General features: G+C 33.4%; 1 protein-coding gene across 1 annotated transcript; it reads left to right on the top strand.

Moving 5' to 3' along the window:
* Positions 1-5,066: 5,066 nt before the first annotated feature.
* On the top strand, positions 5,067-22,131 carry LOC111705290 (uncharacterized). The gene is made up of 15 exons (XM_023477784.1): positions 5,067-5,261; positions 6,229-6,373; positions 7,616-7,654; positions 9,391-9,444; positions 9,991-10,073; positions 10,901-10,976; positions 11,304-11,407; positions 12,028-12,141; positions 13,386-13,424; positions 15,769-15,869; positions 16,165-16,180; positions 17,591-17,657; positions 18,450-18,538; positions 18,745-19,173; positions 21,195-22,131. Exons 1-15 carry the CDS (start codon positions 5,218-5,220, stop codon positions 21,241-21,243), a joined length of 1,449 nt encoding a protein of 482 aa, XP_023333552.1. The 5' UTR covers positions 5,067-5,217; the 3' UTR covers positions 21,244-22,131.
* The last annotated feature ends 1,111 nt before the right edge of the window (positions 22,132-23,242 follow it).

Raw genomic sequence — 23,242 nt, 5'->3', positions numbered from 1 at the left:
AACCCCCCTTAAAGCAGATTTTTTTGGATGATACTTGGTCAATAAAATAGTCAAAACTATTATGGGTATGATGTCCTAAATTTCAAAGTAAAAATAATGCATATAATTGTCATATCCTGAATTGTTACAAAGACTCAATTCCTTTGGGAAGTTTCCACTCGAGAAATTATCACTTGGGAAAATGCCTTTGGGAAAACACCATATTTATCACTTAAAATTCACATTTAAATGTACCCTAAGTAGCCCCCCTCCCACATAATTGATGTTTTGCCCCTGAATTCTTTGTTTTGATCTCCTCCCATTGCAGTACATAGATTTGACGCATCAGATATGGCCGTTCCTGTTCTATATATTTCTTGATTTAGCCTATATGTATCCTGAATCCTGTATTCTGTATTCTGTATTCTGTATCCTGTATCCTGTATCCTGTATCCTGTATCCTGTATCATATATCCTATATCCTATATCCTGTATCCTGTATCCTGTATGTGCTAGTATATATTGTGACGTATATGTATAAGAAATCTCTTATGCATTATAATTTATTTTATGAATCTACTCTTACATTTACCAGATATATTTTTTATTCACTTCTCAGTCCATCTTTTAAACTAAAAGTGTGTCCGGTCCTTTCAGCGGGACCAAAAGTATCAAATTTTATGAAATGTATTTATTTAAAATATCTATAAACTTTCAATATGTACATAATATGTATGTATTAGACTGTAAAGTCAAACATTTATCTCATAAGTTTTTTGTAACCTAGTTCATTAATCTCAAATAGAAATTGTGCGTGCAAGTATTTAAAATTAATTAACATTAGTTAGTCAAGTGCGTTTCTGAAGACATATTGCCAATGTTTCCCAGAAAGAATGAGACTGTATAGACTACCTGAAACTCATGCAATATGATGATTTCAAGTAAAACTTAGTCTTCTGTTATTAATGAAGCCTTTTAATGTTTATTGATTTTTTTAAGATAGAAACAAGTTTCCAGTTGCACAGATTATCAAATGAAAGGAAATCTTTAACCTGAAGTCTCATCTATTATGAGTTACCGCGTAGCTTAATATGATGGTATATATCCAGGATAAGAAATTATCACATTTTTAATATTTAAAAAAAAAATTTTTTTTAACAATATGTATTAATTAAATAGATGCTGGTCAAATCAATTAAACAGGGTCCTCACACCACTCCTGTATGCCGAGTCCATTAGCGCCTGATCCAATCAGGGTTCAGTTATGTGTTTGTTGTCTATTCTGAACCAATACAAATAGTATGGCGGTAACATCTATCTTTCTATCTATCTTATTATCCAATTAGAGATATGAGCTATCAGTAAATGGAAATATTTACGTCTACTTAAACTATGGTTAGATGTCTGCACACACCCTGTCACAGTTCTAATTTTCCAATGTTTTTTTCCTTGCTTCAATTTTCCATCCTGTTCTTGGAAAAATTGTAAAGAGAAGTTTTTTTGGACGTCTATATAACCACCAATATGTTTTTGGTTCTGGAATTTTGTTGTGGACACCTTGCTTCTACACTCTACACTTGAAATGCAGTGTCTATATGTTTTATTTTCCAGACTAGGCATGTCATGGTTTTTTTATTTTGCTTTTGTTATTGCAGTTATCAGGAATGCTGATTCTATACAGCTGATCAAACTGTTTTTAAATCAGATTGGAATGGTAAGGGCCCAGGTGGGAGAAGGTTTTTGCAATTGTTTACTAAGCTAAATCTCAAATCTAGGCCTATTAGCATGCAATAATTTTGTACCTTGTCATCCTCCTTATTTCTTGGTTGGCCTTAACTAACTCTTTTGACGTTAAGGTATGGTTAATTTGGAGAAGTTGGAAGTTTGGAAAGGGTTAGGAAGTCTACTTGTTCCTCGATTTATAGTCTTTCCGACTTCTCTGGAATTGATGAACTCATATAGTTTCACTATTTATTTCCTTTATTCCTTTAGCTTGTCTGGGATGAATCGCTCCCCGGGTAACAAAAGTGAGGAATTTCTCCAGTTTTCGCCCAATTTTAGTCTTCCTTGAATACACATTTAGGTTATAAAAATTTGCAAACACTTTTGCACATTTGAATTTGCTGTGTCAAGGGCTTTTCAAAAATGTATAATTTGTCATATCTCGCAAAAAAACATGTTGCACACTTCTTGCTAAATGACTTCACAATAAAATATTAGATTAAATCCTCCCTACCCTTTCTGTGTACAAACCTGGAAATCGTATTTAACAAGATCCCGAAAAAGTGTCGTTTAGGCCTGTAGGTAGGGTTGTTGATTGTTTTTGAAAACGATCGTTTTTTGTTTCGTTTTTCAATCGTTGTTAAAAACAATTGTTTCATTTTTGGAAAAAATGATCATTCTAAACAATGAACTTTTAGAAAACAAATAATGATCGTTTTTGAAAATGATCATTTTTACAATAACGTTTTGCGACAGTTTTTTTTAAAAACAGTCACTTTTAATAAAACTATTGTTTTTGAAAAGGGTCCTCGTTAACGATCGTTAACAAAGGGTTGTCGTGAACGAGGGTTAAAGAAACTCTTTAAAAACGATCGTTTTTTAGAAAAAAAAATACATGCAACTATATTGAATGTCGTCTTACATGAAGTGGAATAGTTGTGGGGGAGCTAAAACTTCTTGATATATTTTTAAAATCTACTCAATGATAAGTACAGATGCCCTTAAGGTAGGATTTCTCTCTTTGTTAGCGATCGTTAATGAAGGGTCGTCGCTAACAAAGGTTCGTTGTTAACGTAACGACTTGTTTTATAAAATAATATTGTTTTTATTGGTAGACGGAGTATTAAGAGGAAGGGAGGGATTAGCATGTGTAAACTTAAAAAAGGGTTTTGCAAAACGAAACTGGGTTTCAATTACAGATGTAAGACAAGGTTTTATGTATTTTTCTGTTTTATTGTAAAATAATAGTACATATCCTGTTGGATTATTGGGTCAACAGGTTTCGCGTTCATCTAAACTCTCTTAAGTTTCCGACTCTGGAATGTATGGGATGGTTGGTGATTTATTTTTTTATTAATACATGGGTTATTCACAAAATATGATACTTTGATGACTTAGATAGATTATGATATGTCATTCATGACCCCCCCCTTCTCCATTTTCTTTAAACATTTGAAGAAAACAATTTTCTTTAAACATATATTATTCAAGGTTTTGGAGAATTGCACCCACCCCCCCTTCCTCCAGGTACTTTTCCTGCATTTGGTTTAATTGACTGGTATCCAGGTCAAGCCCCAGGCCATTCACTGCAGTCATGCTTAATGGGCTTGTTTAACCCCAGGCAATCCTAGAGTTACGCTTATTGGACAGACATCTAAACACATTCAATGTTATTGGTCGAATCGAATCATCGGACTTATAATGCATGTTTGCAAGTTCATGTCTAGTTTAGTTAGAAACCACTAGATGTCTCTTATATCTAACATGTTAATAGACTTTAACTTTCTTTTGAATCTTAGAAAGCTTTATGTGAATCCAGAAAAGGTATTTTTATCTAAAAAATCCGGTGTACAAATATAAAACATTTAATGTCTGCACTCTAAACTAACTTAAAGGGAGAATTTTTAACAATTTTGTTAAAGATTTTTCAGTGTAATTAAATCAAAGGTAGAATCATATTAATATCATACTCTGCAACAAAATTTATGTCTGAACTGTTTTCTGCATATTCGGCTTTGTTCTTTAGAATTTAATGCATTTAAAGCTTTTCTAAACTATGGGCTCTCACAAAGTACAGGATTTGATTTGATAAGCATTAAGCAAGTCTAAAAATTCAGATAATTTGCACTTCGATATTGAGCAAGGTTCGAGAATCTTTAACAATGTTATTAAACATTTTTCAGTGTCTTTTAAACATTATAAAGCTTTTGAAAAAGAGAAGAGAATATGTGTTAGAGGGGAATTTACTAGAAAAAAAGTGTAAAGTGGACCAAATTATGAAATAGGCTGGTTTCATAATTGACCAATGATCATTTCACATAGACTTTATGCCTTCCACTTTACAAATGATGACTTTGATTTAAATATAAATCAAATGATTTCATTTATTCACCTAATTCATTATAAAGTTTATTTAACAGCTTTAAAAAATTCGAAATTGAAATGGATAGTCTAGGGAACATATTGTATTAATGTTCTCTACTGCATATAATTTGTGAACATTTACATGATTTGTACACATTGAACTCCCTTTCAGGCTGAAAGGGACTGAAAAAATTCATACTGAGAGATTCCTCAAATACCCCTCTAATATATATTCTATTCTCTTTTCCTTTTGGTCTGAACTGATTTATATAAAATCGACTTAGGGCTTTTTCTTTAAGGTTTAAAGATTTATCATCTAAAGCCCTATCTAAACTGCGGGCTTCCATGGTTCAGGACTTGATAAGGAAGTCCAATAATTCAGATAATTTTCACTTCCATTCAGCAAGGTTCATTGTCTATAAAATTCCGTAATCTCAGGCCTTTGAATTTTATCACTGTAAATTGACCTCGGCTCTTAAGAAATATGCGCAATATGTCCATTATTTGCTGCTGAGCTCAAAATATCGTCTGGTGAAAAATATATATCTGGAGCTTTAACTGCATAGGAGCAACTAAGTCTATTTTATTGAATACTAGTTTAATATTTGCAATTTTATTACAGTATGAGGATTGTATCGGACTAGTACGAATTTAGTAGAGCTTTTGTAGAGGTAGAAGGCCAATGTGCAATGCCAATGTGCAATTGCGTAATAACTCGATAAAGCACAAAACCTGCTCTGTAGATGGTAAACTTATCAGTACAAATTTAAAATTCATCTTTTTCCATACCACAACAAGATATTGTATTGTTAGGACAAAAAACTATTTTCCAGTGTCTCCGTTATTATGGATATCAAAAGAATAAACGCATTTTACGCATCATTGCTCTAAAACCGCATGTGTGGCCATAGATGTACATACTCTCAAAGACTAGTTTTTCGATAATTAACCATAAAAATATTTGTATTAGCATTAAAGGCAATTTTTATAAAAAAATTATTCAAACATGAGTCAATCGTCAAAAGGAGACTCACTAGTAGTGACTTTATAAAAGTCAAGTATGCATAATGATAATATAAATGAATTAAAGCCTGTTTACTGCCTAGGTCGAGTCTAAATGCGGATGAATTTATAAAGTTTGAATGTGCTTTGATGTGGTGCAAGAACAACTCGGACAAAAACACCGTTAAATTCAGGTTAGAGGTTCAAACTTATGATTCAGATTAGGTAATTAATAAATATATATGAGCGAAGACCTTTATTATATAGATACATAAGTTTATAACACGGAGAAGAAGAGGTCCTGGTTAAAAGAAAACCTTATTTTTACCCATTAATTGTAAATTTTTAGTTTTTACTATATTATACTTTTTGTTGGTCTCTTTTTCTTAAATATTTAAGTATTTCTAATTGTCTCTTACATACACCAAAATATAGTTCAGTCGGTAAAATAGGCCAGCTACTGTAAAAAGTCTGACCGCGCCATCAAAGTTGAAACTGGGCTGGCATGGGATAGTGTGGGGCCGGTACTTCTCGCGGGTCACTAAGGCCGGTACAGGGGGTAAGTCCCGTTCAATTTCAAATTGACCCTAATCCACCGTGCGTGCATGATTTTTGACAAATTTTAAAATAAAATATCAAAATATGACTCTAAATATTCCAATATGCAGACAAGATGTACGTGATATATTTAGCTCTTCTGTTTGTCTTAAAATAGTCATCCTGTAGAGAAAATAAAACAGACTAAGCTATCTCACAAATGATAACCTGGGGTCAAATTAATTCTTTTTGACGCTAAGTCTTTAAAATAAAACTAGTTTTGGAACCCAGCTTTGTCTGAAAACTAAATTATCCCCTAATCCCCTACTCAATTTATATCTTTTAACCACCCAAGCCATTTCAGTGGTTCTATCAAGTTCCCAATAAAAAAAATTAAGCAAGTTATATATGGTTAAAATATATATCCTGATTATCTAGGAAGAAAATGAGAAGTTTCCTTGACTATATATACAGTTTAAGTATATATCCTGATTATCTAGGAAGAAAATGAGAAGTTTCCTTGACTATATATACAGTTTAAGTATATATCCTTATTATCTAGGAAGAAAATGAGTAGTTTCCTTGACTATATATACAGTTTAAGTATATATCCTGATTATCTAGGAAGAAAATGAGAAGTTTCCTTGACTATATACAGTTTAAGTATATACCCTGTGATGTCCTGGTGAAAGATGTTTATCCCCTGAAGATTGTTCCGAATTATACAATGATTAGAGCTCTCGCACATCAAGCAGATCCAACCCTACAGGTAAACAGATACACAACAGTACCCTTTTAATAATTTAACAAGATGTACCGTAAAGTAACTTCAATTAGATGTCATCGCAAATTCTGTCAACCACTTGAAACAAAGCTAATGGGATTCAAATAGATTATCAATCAAGTACAATAGGTGGCAACAGAGAAATGGGCAAATTATTCACGACGCCACAAGTGTCCAATATAACAAGGAAAACGATGTTTTCTCACATTAGTTGACATGCTTTCCAAGATTAAAAAAAGAGTCAAAACAGAAATAAAGAACACAACAAATTAAACTTATTTTACTGTAAGATAATTAAGCTCTTTATTCTAAATTAAATTAATCTTCAAATTATTCTATTCATAATAATGTTGTTGGACATAAAAACTGAGTTGACACTTGTGACTTCAGATTCCTTTTAATTCTTTATGGGTAACCGCGTACATACAAACAATGTTTCCATACTACATGTGTATTTTTATTAATATTTTTAGAATTTCTAAACAATAATTATAATATTCTTAAAAGGTTTTCAGGACTATTGTTAATTATTTTACAAATTTCTTTTGATCAATTTTACCAAAATAGATTTTTATATTTAATATTCTTGATTTCATTGTTAATTATTAATATTCCCCTGTACTCTATTCCTGTAGAATTATATTCTTGAAAATATGAATATGAATAATTATGCACTTTGTTTCAAACAGAGAATAGAGATGAATTTCATGCTTTATTATACATATTATAAAATTATTTGGATGACAGAGCAAACTTTTGTTCAAGGGCGCAACTAGATTGTTTCTCCAAGGGGAGGGCTGGCCCCCCCCCCCATTGAGATTTAAATCAATTTAAAGGAATTAAGACTTTGCCACATACTCAAAATGAATAAGCTTATATTTTTGCAACCTGATGGTGTAAATCTCTGTTATTTTAAACTTAGATTAAAGGTTTACGACATTGGATTAAAAAATCGGAGTTTGTGGCCAAAGACTCCTTTGCACAACAAAATAGGGACAAATTGAGAACGGACAGTTAGAGACTTAAATCCAAATACTGTTAATATTCTCTTATTAATTAATATTCTCTTATTAACATTAATTATAAATTATATTTTTCATCAATAACATGATGAAATATATATATATGTACTTGTATGTGTATTGTGTACTTGTTATATTTTGTATAAATATTTTGGAAACACACCTTCTAAACATTTATTTTTTAATTTCTATACACTTTACACAGGAGTTTCCCAGCATGGAGGATCTAGGGGCCCTGGACCAGGTATCAATTAATGCATGGGCCTTGGGACAAGTCAAAACTAAGATAATGAAACATCGTTAAAATCAAAATTACGATTTCTAAACAATTTAAAATGTATTTACGGGCCCCGTCTACCAAATAAAAGCTATATTTTTGGCCCTTATATATTGTAAAATCTAAATTTAGGGATCCTCGCCAAAAAAAATAATTTGTGGGCCCTTGATTTATGGGAACTAAAGAAATTAAGTCTTAATTTATAATCCCTATATCTTTGCAAGTTTGCAACTTTAGATATTTCAAACAGTAAATTGTAATGATCAAATTATCCAAGTTTGAAATATCAAAAGTTTACACTATCAGGTTGCAAAGATATAGGGATTAGAAAAGTTGAGTTTGTGGCAAAGACTCCTAGCTGTCTCCATGGATAGTGTAATGGTTAGATAATTTTGAACTTGAGCTTCTAGACCTAATTTTATGTGCTCGGTCTTTTTTTTCTAAATTAAAAATTGAAAATTTAATTAGTTGGTCCTAGCTAAATGAATCGGCCATTGACTAGTAAAACTAAATTTAATAATACTATCAATCTGAAACATACTGGAATAAAGTTAAGACAAAGTTATGATATTTCCGAAAACAAAAACTTAATTTTCCTGGAGAAAATGTAAACTTTATTATTTTCCACAAAACATTACGTGGTTTTGACAATTTTCTTTTCATGTCTCTTAATCTTCAATTAGACGAATTAGCGTGTATTCATGCAATTGGTATTATTTTGTGAAAAGTAAAAACATTTACTTTAATCCTTATACATTTTTGGTTAAAAGTAAAATAATTTACTTTAAACCTTAAATCAAATATAACAGCATTTCAAATGACTTTTAATGACTTTCAAATGACGATTAAAAAACCTTTTCTTTGATTACTTGTAAACTTGTAATTCGATAAAAAGCTTGTTAACAATCAAATCTGAAATAAAAAAGTCGTCTTCATTGTAGTGATATAATCCTGTATAAATCAGTTGTTTGTAAATAAGTTAGTTGGCAAATATGAGATCAGTTATTTAGGATTTAGTTGGTTGAGAAATATGAGATCAGTTATTTAGAATTTAGTTGGTTGAGAAATATGAAATCAGTTATTTAGAATTTAGTTGGTTGAGAAATATGAGATGCGTTATTTAGAATTTAGTTGGTTGAGAAATATGAGATCCGTTATTTAGAATTTAGTTGGTTGAGAAATAAGAAATCCGTTATTTGGAAAGTTAGGTTCGAATTGCTTATTCAGGAATCTGCCTTTGAAAAAGTAACTATATTGGCAACCTTCTTATCATGTTTTATACTGGTGACCACTGTAATAGTAACTATATTGACAACCTTCTTATCATGTTTTATANATTGCTTATTCAGGAATCTGCCTTTGAAAAAGTAACTATATTGGCAACCTTCTTATCATGTTTTATACTGGTGACCACTGTAATAGTAACTATATTGACAACCTTCTTATCATGTTTTATACTGGTGACCACTGTAATAGTAACTATATTGAAAACCTTCTTATCATGTTTTAAACTGGTGACCACTGTTATAGTAACTATATTGACAACCTTCTTATGATGTTTTGAACTGGTGACCACTGTAAAAGTAACTATATTGACAACCTTCTTATCATATTTTATACTGGTGACCACTGTAATAGTAACTATATTGACAACCTTCTTATCATGTTTTAAACTGGTGACCACTGTAATAGTTCTTTTCCAGGTCTCCCCTATACCTGGATCAGGTGGTGAGGATCAGAGACAACATCAATCCACGGTTAGTTTACGTTTTTTCATCCATTTTTAACTTGTTTGTTGGTTTGTGTTCGAGATATCAAAACAGCTGAACCGACGGTACTAGGCCCAATTTTTTTGTGGTAACTTACAAAAGAGTGTCGTAGCTGTCAGAATAAAAATCAAGATGATTATTTTTTATCATTTAGTTAATCCTTCATGTGAAAACAGGAAAATCTGCGAAATGACAAATTGTCCGAATGGCTTGTAGAAAGATTAGCATTTTTAAAAAAGTTTCTGCCAAAGGAATTGAGTCTTTGGAACAAAATCCAATATTTAAACCTCAATATCTTTAGACTCTATGTTGTAAACCTTTGATATTTCAAACTCAGATTATTTAATCTAACAGACTTCATAGTTTGAAATATCTAAGGTATGCAACATTTGGTTCAAAATCTGAGTTTGTGGCAAAGACTCAATTCTTTTTTTCGACGTTTACAACAAAACTTTTGATTTTTATGTAAATATCGAAATCAAGCGTTGTATATTAGCTTAATCACACAAAAAGGTTTATAATTCTGAATTCTAGGGTTCTATAGACTCCAGTAGTCCTCGATATCTGGCTCCTAATATTCTGGTATCTGGGAGTAGTTTTGACCAGGACGCAGAAAGGTTATCTTTATAAATCACATTTCGTATTAAAGGGACAGACCGGCTATGTAAGGTAACTGAACTGAGTATTCTGTGTTGTGTACAACGTACCAACCCTAATTCATGATTTTGAACGTCGATAATGCACTCAAACTCAGTAATTATACATCGTTGAAACGTGAAACGTGTCTCAAATGAATCCTAAAGAAAATTGTCCACAACACTGCATACTCAGTTTAACTACCTTACCTAGCCGGTCTGTCCCTTTAAAAGGGCTGTAAGCAAAATTTCAAGTGACCCTCCATGCAAAAAGAAATGCCTGGTACCTGGTGCCCATGGTAACAAAGGATTGAGGAGGACATTGTCGTTTTCTAGGCTTAAAAGTGTTGAATTCTGATCATTGCAACATGTTTTCCTGCAGTAGAATTGCGCAAGTTACTTTTTTTACAGAAACCACAATTGAAAATAATTAGTTTCCAAAATTATATCTATTTAATATGCTTACTTATATCAGAATTCAAACCATAATCCTGAACAACATATAATTTTGATCAATCGGGTTTTTGGACACTCCTGTACTGATAAAAATTCATTTTGTTATATAGAAACGGTATAATTTGTTATCTTTCTTGGTTTATGATGATCTTTTTGCATATAGTACTTAAATTTTCTTAATTGTGCCTGTAATAACGTTTTTAAATTACAATACTGCTTATTGTAATGAATGATTTATTAAAATTAAAAATATTGTTGATAACAATTACAATTTGTTACTGCAGTGAGAATAGAGATAATAAATACAATAATAGTTACTGCAGTGAGAATGGAGATAATAATTACTATAATAGTTACAGCAATGATAATGGAGGATGGCAAACTGGAAATCTCGGCTCCAGACAAAGAATGGCTCCCCTCAATTTAACGGTAAGTTTGATTACAGGGGCCTTAACCGTAATCTTTAGTGACCCTCCATGGAATGATTGCAATGCCCGATTTACAACGGTACCCTGAACACCTTGATCGTCATTTTCTTACTCTTGAAGTGCTTACTTCTGAGAACTTCTTCCATAGATTAATAACAATACAGATAGAACACTAGATGTCGTCTTTTTAATATTTAGGGGGTTTTCATTTACAATAAGCCTGAGGCAAAAGCCCTCAGGAGTTACGCGCATGACTCGTTGAATTTCAAGACAGAGGCAGAGCATGCCCGTTACCTATATTACGTCCTGTATACGCCCATGAATTTAGGTGCCTAAATCTGGCAGTCCTGGTTTTTTCTCCCGAGTGTTTAGTCGTGATCCTCAAGCTCTCAGTCAACAGAACTCTTTAGCCAGCAGCTATTCAAACTCAAGGAATAGTTTCTTTTTCGCTTGAAACTTGAGCAACTTATAGACAGGGCATTACAAGCCTTTCCAATTTCTTCCAAATCAATTAGGATCCCTCCAGGCCTAATGAAACCTTTCCTGAAACTGTGAAAAATGTCAAACCATTAAAAACTTAATAACCTTTCTTAAAAAATATTTCAATTAAATACACCCCCTAAATGGTGCACAGAGCTAGGTTTAATCCTTTTGAAAAAAGTTCAGTGGACGATTTTTCCATATGAAATAGATCTGAACTCCGTAAACTTTTTCAGCAAGTCACAAACAGCTCTGTATAGCTCTAGAGCGTAGATGTAAGTATTCTTTATTTGGTTAAGAAATATTTCGTCCTTAATTTACAAAAGTTTTTAATGGTTTATCATTCTTAACAGCTTCAGAAAGAGATCCGTAAGCTTTACGGATCCAAATTGACCCGGAAACCCTAGCAATTTATCTAGACATTTAGAGAGTTTAATGTCAACATAAACTTTTTGCTAAAATTTTAAATAAAAGGAAATATTTTTTCTTTTTCTTCGTCTTATTTGTATACAATTCCATTGAAGCAGCAAGGTATGTATGTAACAGAAAAAAAAGAAATATTACTCCGCTAGTTTTGCATCCTACTCTCTCCTCCCTGACTCTGGAGCCCAGACTCCCCAACCTATCCCGGATATTGGCAGGCTCTTCCTTCAACCTCAGAACTCGAATTCAAGCATAGATTCAAGGCAGAACACAACTTCAACATTTTTGACAATTTTATAATTTCACTTGCTTGGAAACCAAGCTTTGCCTGGTGACTAGTTTAGAATGAGACATTTCATGGATTTATCCAATAAATTGAGATTTATACCAAACTCTTAATTTATCTGATATTATTGAAAGCAAAAAGATGGCAGTCCACATTTTAGAAATGGCGGGATTATGGGTATTTTGTGATTATTGCTTAATAGAAAAATATTGCTAAAATCAAGGTACAATATTGAATGCCGCAAACTATTTATAAGATCACAGACGACTTTGAAATTATCAATCAATTCACATTTGTTAACCATTAATTTAAAACCTCTATAAAATGTCGTCTTCAACTTGAATCTCCTGTCGGAGACAGCCAAACCAAATTTTCAGCCCGCAATTCCCTTTGTCCTCCTCCGACGGAGCTTAAAATATTTTCGTTGTTGTGAAATCATTAAAGTTAAGCAAAATATTTTCATAAGAAGAATTAGTGAATTTCGTTAAATATTCAACTGTAATTTTTCAGAAGTTAAAAAACGTATTTCAATACTGATCAACAAATAAGTCACCCCCGACCATCCTTAAATAATTCGTAAGATTTTTTCTACTATTAACATTCATTATAACATTGTACAAGTAACCATGACCTATAATTTATGTTATTTTTTAGGAAATAAAGATTTTGTTATCGAATTTCTGAGACGGGGTTACTCTGTTGTGTGTGTATTTGTGCGGCCTATCGGGAAAGAATTGTCTGGGGATAATAAACATCCCCCACCAGAATCCTAACCGGCCTATTATCCTGATTTGTCTAGCGTGTTGCTGTTTTCCGTCAACAACATTATTCATAGTTATTTAGAACATCACTGTATTTAGGCATAGTAAACCATTTCTTGTGTATGCCGGTTCAACTTGATGAGATGTGGTTCAATTCAATCTCCAGAGTTCAACTACGCCTCACTAGATAGGAATTGAGTCTCTGCAAGAAACAATGAAATCCATATCTATGAAACTCAATGTCGTAGACCTTAGATATTTTTAAGCCTGAATTCTGTTAGATATAATAATTCATAGTTTGAAAAGTGTTTACACCATAAAGGCTGCAAAGATTTATGGATTAGAAAATTTGAATTTGTGACTCAATTTCTTTATAAAATCTGGTCCCAAGGTTTCTTATTCTTAATAACAGTTTATTTCTTCTTTGATCCTTTTCCTTGAAGGTTTGTTCTTGTCACAGGAATTCTCAGTCTGGATCTCTACCCGGTGATAAACATAGGTTAGTATATTCAAACTAAAGTAGATTTCACGTTAGATCACACTAAACTGAGCTAATGGGAACAAATAGACCTATGATAGACCAGCTGTACCGTGAAAAGTCTGGCCGCGCTAATAAAGTTGAAACCGAGCAGGCATATTGGACAGGGTCGGGTCGGTACTTACCCACTCCTGTATGCCGAGTCCATTTGCGCCTGATCCAATCAGGATTCAGTCGTGTTTTGAGTCTTTTCTGAACCAAAAGAAATAGTATGGGGGTAACAACTATCTTTCTATCTATCTCATTATCTAATTAGAGATATGAATCCTTCAATCAGCGCTATCAGTAAATGGAAATATTTACTTCTACTCAAACTATAGTGTACCGCGCGTTACCAAGGCTTGAATCAGGAGTCGGTCCGGTTCGAATTCAAATTGACCCTAGTCCACTGAAGGTTTTCTACTCATAGCTCCTCTTATTGAAAACCTATTCAGAAGAACAAAAACATATTGAATATCTATTCTGTAACCGAGTATTCTGTAACCAAGTATTCTGTAACCGAGTATTCTGTAACCAAGTATTCTGTAACCAAGAATTCTGTAACCGAGTAAGCTGTAACTGAGTATTCTGTAACCGAGTATTCTGTAACTGAGTATTCTGTAACTGAGTATTCTGTAACCGAGTATTCTGTAACTGAGAATTCTGTAACCGAGTAAGCTGTAACCGAGTATTCTGTAACCGAGTATTCTGTAACCAATTATTCTGTAACCGAGTATTCTGTAACCGAGTAAGCTGTAACCGAGTAAGCTGTAACAGAGTATTCTGTAACCGAGTAAGCTGTAACCGAGTATTCTGTAACCGAGTATTCTGTAACCGAGTATTCTGTAACCGAGTATTCTGTAACCAAGTATTCTGTAACCGAGTATTCTGTAACCGAGTATGCTGTAACCGAGTAAGCTGTAACCAAGTAAGCTGTAATCGAGTATTCTGTAACCGAGTATTCTGTAACCAAGTAAGCTGTAACCGAGTAAGCTGTAACCTAGTAAGCTGTAACCGAGTATTCTGTAACCGAGTATTCTGTAACCGAGTATTCTGTAACTGAGTATTCTGTAACTGAGTATTCTGTAACCGAGTATTCTGTAACTGAGTATTCTGTAACCAAGTAAGCTTTGACCGAGTAAGCTGTAACCGAGTAAGCTGTAACCGAGTATTATGTAACCGAGTAAGCTGTAACCCAGTAAGCTGTAACCAAGTTTTCTGTAACCGAGTATTCTGTAACCGAGTATTCTGTAACCGAGTATTCTGTAACCGAGTAAGCTGTAACCAAGTAAGCTGTAACGGAGTAAGCTGTAACCAAATATTCTGTAACCAAGTAAGCTGTAACCGAGTAAGCTGTAACCGAGTATTCTGTAACTGAGTAAGCTGTAACCGAGTAAGCTGTAACCGAGTATTCTGTAACCGAGTATTCTGTAACCGAGTAAGCTGTAACTGAACTTGAAGTGAATTATAAGTTTTAATATCCTTATTATAGAAATATATATCTTACAAAATATGGTTCAATTTTACGGCAATAAAAAAAGAGACAAAGATAAAGAAACCTTATCTTTATTTTAATCATTATTTTGAGGATGAAATATATTTATATCTTTTTTTTACTCTTATATGATAGATGGTTTATGAAAGGACATACAAACAAAGATTACTAAATCATTTATATAGATGTAGTAAGTTAATTCATTTTTCCTGTAGAGCCTAATCAAAGGAATTGAGTCTTTGCCACAAACTCTGATTTTTTAATCACTATATCTTTGCAAACCTTAGATATTTCAAACTATGAATTCTGTTAGATCAAGTAATCAAGAGTTTGAAATATCAAAGGTTTACATCATCGAGTTCTAAAGATATTGTGGTTTAAATATTTGATTTTGTTCCAAAGACTCAATTCCTTTGAGCCCATTAAAGCACTTTGCGAGTATTCAGAACCAATAGAGATTGCAACGACTTGATATTTCTATCTATCTTCAGAAAACTGTAAAATAGGAAGACGACATTAAAAAAATTAATTGTAATTGATTACAAAGCAAACAGTTTTATTAGTAACTTTTTACTTGTTAAGTGAATTGATACTGTTTACATCGCACATTTGGGGGTTTTATGTTCATTTTACTATTTAAAGTCATAAATTAATTCTAAAAGTCTTCTTCCTATTCCAGAGTTTTCTGGTTATCACTGTATTTATTTAAAACTTCTAATTAAATAAGAGATCAACATGTAATTTAGCCGCAAAAACGAATCGGAATTCTTTCTTACATTGAAACACCGGTTCGTCATTTTATTCAATTGTTTTATGGGTCTGACTGTCTAGGTATGCTCGACTGTACGAGTCTAGTTCAGCTAGTTCAAGATCTAGCTTTAGAGAGGGGCGCTGTACCAACTCAAGGAACCAGATTAAATCATTTATTTTATGCAATTATTATTATTTTATATTTTTTATATTTCTAACCTCAAAAATTAAAAGTGAATTCTCAAATACCACTATAATGGCTAATTTTGTAAACATTAATAAAAACTGTCAGAAGAAACTTTTTTTACCTCAGTCACTAGGAAGGATTTGAACAATTGCCCTCTAGGAAGGATTTGAACAATTGCCCTCTGAAGGATTTGAACAATTGCCCTCTGAAGGATTTGAACAATTGCCCTCTGAAGGATTTGAACAATTGCCCTCTTTCGATTGTTATTTCTCTATGTTTTGGTATGGAAGTTTGGGGTATAATCTGGTATGTTCAAATCCAATCTATGTAAGAAAGTAAAAGGAAAAAAAGTTACTGGAAAAAAAACCTGGAAATAAAAACTTTTGTAAAAAAAGTCCCAATTTGCAGAAGTCCTAGGACAAAATGTCACTGGAAATAAAGTCCCGAGTTTTATATTCCTGGTACTTGTTTTTTTCTAAAATAGTATGGGGGCTGCCAATAAAATCTTAGGAAATAAGACCACAGGAATTAAAGTCCTGAAGAAAAAAGTTCTTAGTCTTGTGAAAGTCTGAAAAGTTTTTTTATAAATAGGACTTTTTTCTAAGCATTTCCATATTAAATATATCCAGGGGTGTTTTTATATCAATTGCCCCTTTTTTCTGCATGATTGTAAACATCCTTTATTCCCATGCATTTTCTACTAAAGTAGGATTTTTTCCGGGGACATTTTGCACGGTTGTAAACCTTCTTTTATTCCCATGCATGTTCTACTAAAATAGGATTTTTTCCGGGGACATTTTTGCACGGTTGTAAACCTTCTTTTATTCCCATGCATGTTCTACTAAAATAGGATTTTTTTCCGGAGATATTTATTGTATAAAATCATACTGGAACCAGAAAAAAGTCTTAGATAACAAAGTTTAGCCGTTTTGACGTTTATTAGATACAAACAAACAAACTAATAGACAGACAAGCAAAGTATATATTTTTTATATATTTCAAATAAACTTACATCACCTCTAAACAGTACCTTTGAAATCTTTATTTGAGCTTTTATGATTAATAAATTGTGCTTTTTCGTCTTTGAAAAAGTAAAATTCTTATCCATCTCATCAATCAGTAAAAATGAAATTTAAAAATAAATCAATAGGTGTGATTTTTTTCTTCGCTTCGGAGCCCAACAACCCGAGATTTTGATTAAAATGAATTAGAAAAGGATTATCATTATCAGCATTACAAAGCCTAAATTTTTTATTAGGTACAGTCGTCTCGTATTAAGTAATACAATGAAGACGACTTTCGATGAATACACATAAACTTGGAAAAAGGGAGAAGCTTCTCTTTGTTTACTTGTAATCTTGTAATTTGAAAATATCCTGTAATCTTGTTATTTGAAAATATCCTGTAAACTTGTAATTTGAAAATATCCTGTAATCTTGTAATTTGAAAATATCCTGTAATCTTGTAATTTGAAAATATCCTGTAATCTTGTAATTTGAAAGTATCCTGTAAGAAATAAAAAATTTAAATTAAAATTTGACTTCATTATATTGATATTAATGCCGACTACTGTATTACACCTAAACTTCTTAGAATTTATTTTGTTGAATTAAAATTTAAAATTGAAAACTCAATATCAGGGGGGAAAACAAGTATTCTTAAAAAGGGGGAAATAATGATATTTAATGAAAATGTATCCCCCTCTATTTCTTTCAGGAGTTCGTCACGAGGTTTTAAATCAGTTTTCTCTTCACAAACTTCTCTAACTTCCCAACCTTCTCAGGTACAGGGTGATGCAGTATACTCCCAACCTTCTCAGGTACCGGGTGATGCAGTATACTCCCAACCTAGGTACAGGGGGATGCAGTATACTCACAACCTTCTCAATTACAGGGTGATGCAGTATACTCCCAACCTAGGTAAAGGGTGATGCAGTATACTCCCAACCTAGGTACAGGGTGATGCAGTATACTCCCAACCTTCTCAGGTACAGGGTGATGCAGTATACTCCCAACCTAGGTAAAGGGTGATGCAGTATACTACCAACCTTCTCAGGTAGAGGGTGATGCAGTATACTCCCAACCTTCTCAGTACAGGGTGATGCAAAATACTCCCAACCTAGGTAAAGGGTGATGAAGAATACTCCCAACCTAGGTAAAGGGTTATTCAGTATTCTCCAAAACTTCTCAGGTACATGTTGATGCAGTATACTCCAAACCTTCTCAGGTACAGTGTGATTCATTATACTCCCAACCTAGGTACAGGGTGATTCAGAATACTCCCAACCTTAATACAGGGTATTGCAGTATACTCCCAACCTAGGTACAGGGTTATTCAGTATTCTCCCAACCTTCTCAGGTACATGGTGATTAAGAATACTCCCAACCTAGGTACAGGGTATTGCAGTATACTCCCAACCTAGGTACCATAGAGTATTGCAGTGTGCTTACAACCCAGTTACAGGGTGATTCATTATATTTGTCCAAGTTGTCTTAAATATAGACTTCAATTAGTGCAGGGTGTCCCAGATTACACAGTCGTACAGGTTGTTCAAATATTATTTTTTTTTATCCAGGAAGGAGATAAGGGTACCCTGTACAGCTCCTGGGGATCATTAACTAGTCATCAGGGGACCAGGAGTTCGGTTCAAACTCAACCCGATAGGTAGCTCTTTATTAATATTAGCCATCATAATAATAACTTGTTGGTGGGCCTGGCGTTGCCCGCGGAATTTAAGAAAAACTTGAATTTTTTTTCTTCAAAGTTGAAGAAAAATAATGAATTACTACTAATAAAAATTTGATGATGATGATGATGATGACGATGATGATGATGATGATGATGATGATGATGATGATGATGATACTTAGGATACGAGGAGATACGGCTTGTGAACCTGACTCCTCCCTTAGTTCCTCTACTCCCAAGGATACAAGATCCTCTTCCTCTGGTTCCTCTACAATGTCTGTACCAACCTCCCCCAGACCCCCCTCTACTCCTTCCTCTCCTAAACCACGAAGTTCAACGAACTCTCATCTAACTCTCCAGGTTCCCTTCTCTCCTAAACGTGGATCCAACCAGGGTTCAGCTCTAGGTAGGAGCTCCACCTTGATTTCCTCTCCGCCCCATACCTCCGGCAAGGCAGATGCTTCACCTAGAAGCAGTAGTCCTATTCAGTCTTGCGGAGGGTTAAGTTTAGTTTCTGAAGCTGTTGAGGTTGAGGCACGAAGCGCCCCAACTACACCCTTACCTTCAGCACGGTCATCTCCCAACAGATCTCCGGACATCAAAGTTAAAAGGTAATCTATTTCACTGTAAAGGGACTGTAAACATCAAGGTTAAAAGGTAATTTATTTCACTGTAAAGAGACTTAAACATCAAGGTTAAAAGGTAATCTATTTCACTGTAAAGAGACTGTAAACATCAAGGTTAAAAGTAATCTATTTCACTGTACAGGGACTGTAAACATCAAGGTTAAAAGGTAATCTATTTCATTGTAAAGGGACTGTAAACATCAAGGTTAAAAGGTAATCTAATTCACTGTAAAGGGACTGTAACCATCAAGGTTAAAAGGTAATCTATTTCACTGAAAAGAGACTGTAAACATCAAGGTTAAAAGTAATCTATTTCACTGTACAGGGACTGTGAACATCAAGGTTAAAAGGTAATCTATTTCACTGTACAGAGACTGTAAACATGAAGGTTAAAAGGTAATCTATTTCACTGTACATGGACTGTAAACATCAAGGTTAAAAAGTAATCTATTTCACTGTAAAGAGACTGTAAACATCAAGGTTAAAAGGTAATCTATTTCACTCTAAAGGGACTGTGTACATCAAGGTTTAAAGGTAATCTATTTCACTGTACAGGGACTGTAAACATCAAGGTTAAAAGGTAATCTATTTCACTGTACAGAGACTGTAAACTTGAAGGTTAAAAGGTAATCTATTTCACTGTACAGGGACTGTTAACATCAAGATTAAAAAGTAATCTATTTCACTGTACAGGGACTGTAAACATCAAGGTTAAAAAGTAATCTATTTCACTGTAAAGAGACTGTGAACATCAAGGTTAAAAGTAATTTATTTCACTGTAAAGAGACTGTGAACATTAAGGTTAAAAGGTAATATATTTCACTGTAAATGGACTGTAAACATCAAGGTTAAAAGGTAATCTATATCACTGTAAAGGGGCTGTGAACATCAAGGTTAAAAGGTAATCTATTTCACTGTAAAGGGACTGTAAACATCAAGGTTAAAAGGTAATCAATTTCACTGTAAAGAGACTGTGAACATCAAGGTTCAAAGGTAATCTATTTCACTTTAAAGAGACTGTGAACATCAAGGTTAAAAGGTAATCTATTTCACTGTAAAGAGACTGTAAACATCAAGGTTAAAAGGTAATCTGTTTCACTGTAAAGGGACTGTAAACATCAAGGTTAAAAGGTAATCTATTTCACTGTAAACAGAGACTGTAAACTTGAAGGTTAAAAGGTAATCTATTTCACTGTACAGGGACTGTTAACATCAAGAGTTAAAAGGTAATCTATTTCACTGTAAAGGGACTGTAAACATCAAGGTTAAAAGGTAATCTATTTCACTGTAAAGAGACTGAACATCAATTTTAAAAGGTAATTTATTTCACTGTAAAGGGGCTGTAAACATCAAGGTTAAAAAGTAATCTATTTCACTTTAAAAAGACTGTAAACATCAAGGTTAAGAGGTGATCTATTTCACCGTAAAAAGATTGTAATCATCAAGGTTAAAAGGTAATCTATTTCACCGTAAAAAGACTGTAATCATCAAGGTTAAAAAGTAATCTATTTCACTGTAAAGGGACTGTAAACATCAAGGTTAAAAAGTAATCTATTTCACTGTAAAGGGACTGTAAACATCAAGGTTAAAAGGTAATCTATTTAACTGCAAAGAGACTGTAAACATAAAGGTTAAAAGTAATATATTTCACTGTAAAGGGACTGTAAACATCAAGGTTAAAAAGTAATCTATTTCACTGTAAAGAGACCGAAAACATCAAGGTTAAAAGGTAATCTATTTCACTGTAAAAAGACTGTAATCATCAAGGTTAAAAGGTAATCTATTTCACTCTAAAGGGACTGTAAACATCAAGGTTAAAAGTAATATATTTCACTGTAAAGGGACTGTAAACATCAAGGTTAAAAAGTATGCCTTTTGATCAATTCTGTCAATTTCCTTATTTGTCTTGTAAATTGTAAGGCAGATATCAAACTTAACTGAATAATGGTCATTAAACTCAAGTCTAAAGTTCATAATTATCTTTATTTTAATATTTTTTATTTTAGAAAGAAACTAAGTTTGCTGTCATCATTTCGCTCCAACAGTACCAGATAATAGAACCCCAGGTCTTTGATCCTTGATCTTTGATTCTTGATCTTTGATCCTTGATCTTTGATCCTTGATCTTTGATCCTTGATCTTTTATCTTTCAGTACGGTGAATGTATTTATGAATGTGCCAAGTTATCAAGATAAAAAATCTATAATTAATAAAAGTGTCTTCAATGTCTATCTCTTATCCTGTAGTTCAACTCTGTGGTTTTCACCTTGGTTTGAAAAAACCGGATAAAATCTTATTTTATTTCCCATAATTGATCAATTATTAAAGGGATTTAATCCACTATTGTAGTGAGAAAAAAATTCTCTTCCCATAACCATGAAACCTTGTCCCTCCTCCCATCACTTGTTGCCTCCCCAGTCCCCACCCACATTGATTTAATCCTTGCTATTCTCCCCTACCCATTTTCTTTTCTCCATTTCCATCCTTGAACCCCTTCCATTTTCCCTTACCCAGGGCCCGTGCTTTATGCATTTACTGATACCGGCAGGTCTAGTGTACCCGTGATTTATTCTTTACTGGTACCAGCCAGTCAATTGTACCCGTAATTTATGCATTAAATGGTACCAGCCAGTCTAGTGTACCCGCACTTTACGCATTTACTGGTACCTGCAGGTCTAGTTTACCCTTGTTTTTTTTCATTTATTAGTACCAGCCAGAATAGTGTACCCAAACTTTACGCATTTACTGGGCAGGTCTAGTGAACTTATACTTTATGCATTTACTGGTACTGGCCAGTCTAGTGTGCCCGTAGTTTATGCATTGACTGGTACCGGCCAGTCTAGTGTACCTGTACTTCATGCATTGACTGGTACCGGCCACACTGCGATTTAATGGTCTCACGCTCTCAAGCAAAAATCGTTGAGAATTTTGCCAATAACTTCTAAAAAACCACATCTAACAACAAGTGCTTTACAGTGCTAAAATGTACATGTAAAGGGCTACAGAAAAGCATAAGTGAGTTAGAGCGGTAAAATTTAAACTTAGGGCGTTGCGACACTTCAAAGTCAGCCCTGTCTTAAAAATTGATGAGACTGTTTATAAGGAGGCTGAATCTATGTGGCCAGTCTAGTGTGCCCGTAGTTTATGCATGGACTGGTACCGGCCAGTCTAGTGTACCTGTACTTTATGCATTGACTGGTACCGGCCAGTCTAGTGTACCTGTACTTTATGCATTGACTGGTACCGGCCAGTCTAGTGTACCTGTACTTTATGCCTTTACTGGTAACGGCCAGTCTAGTGTACCTCTACTTTATGCATTGACAGGTACCAGCCAATAATAGTGTACCCGTACTTCATGCATTTACTGGTATCATCCAGGCTAGTGTACCCGAACTTTATGCATTTACACTAGTAACAGCAGGTCTAGTGTACCCGTACATTATGCATTGACTGGAACCGGCCAGTATATTGTACCACATGTACTGTGGACCCAGCATGTTCAGTACACAAAATATAGACTGAATGAATTGATGCGCTTTCCTTACTTTGTTTTTTCTAATCTTTACCCTTTCCAGCTCCCATCCTTACCTTCCCCATTCCTCCTTCCCCTACACATATCCTAAAATACCACAAAACTCTGATTATTTTTCAAAAAAAAACTCTAAAGGAATAGAACATTTTATTTTATTCAAAACAATTTAATTAGAAAAATTCATAAAGGGACTGTTCTTGTTATTTGCAGTGAACTTTCGTTTAGAAGGGGCGGGGCAATAGGCAATGAGTATGCCCATATCCCTTTAAAACCTTTATCTGTATCTTTAAGTCAGAAAATTGTCTTCATCCAAAAAATGTATTTAAAATGTACGTACATTGTACAAAAGATAAACATTAGTAAATCAAATAATAAAAATATTTTCTTTTTTAAACATGGAAAAACTGAAAGTGAACTTAATGTGTCTGAACATTTAAATTAATATAACTGTTTAAATCAATTATATGTTAAAAAATGTCTTTTATAGTGACAACAACTCAATGAATTTGATCATATTCAAAAT

This window comes from Eurytemora carolleeae, unplaced genomic scaffold (genome assembly GCF_000591075.1).
Source record: "Eurytemora carolleeae unplaced genomic scaffold, Eaff_2.0 scaffold643, whole genome shotgun sequence".
Taxonomy (NCBI): Eukaryota; Metazoa; Arthropoda; class Copepoda; order Calanoida; family Temoridae; genus Eurytemora; species Eurytemora carolleeae.
The sequence above is the reverse complement of the archived record's forward strand: the minus strand, read 5'-3'. Positions and strand labels throughout refer to the sequence as shown.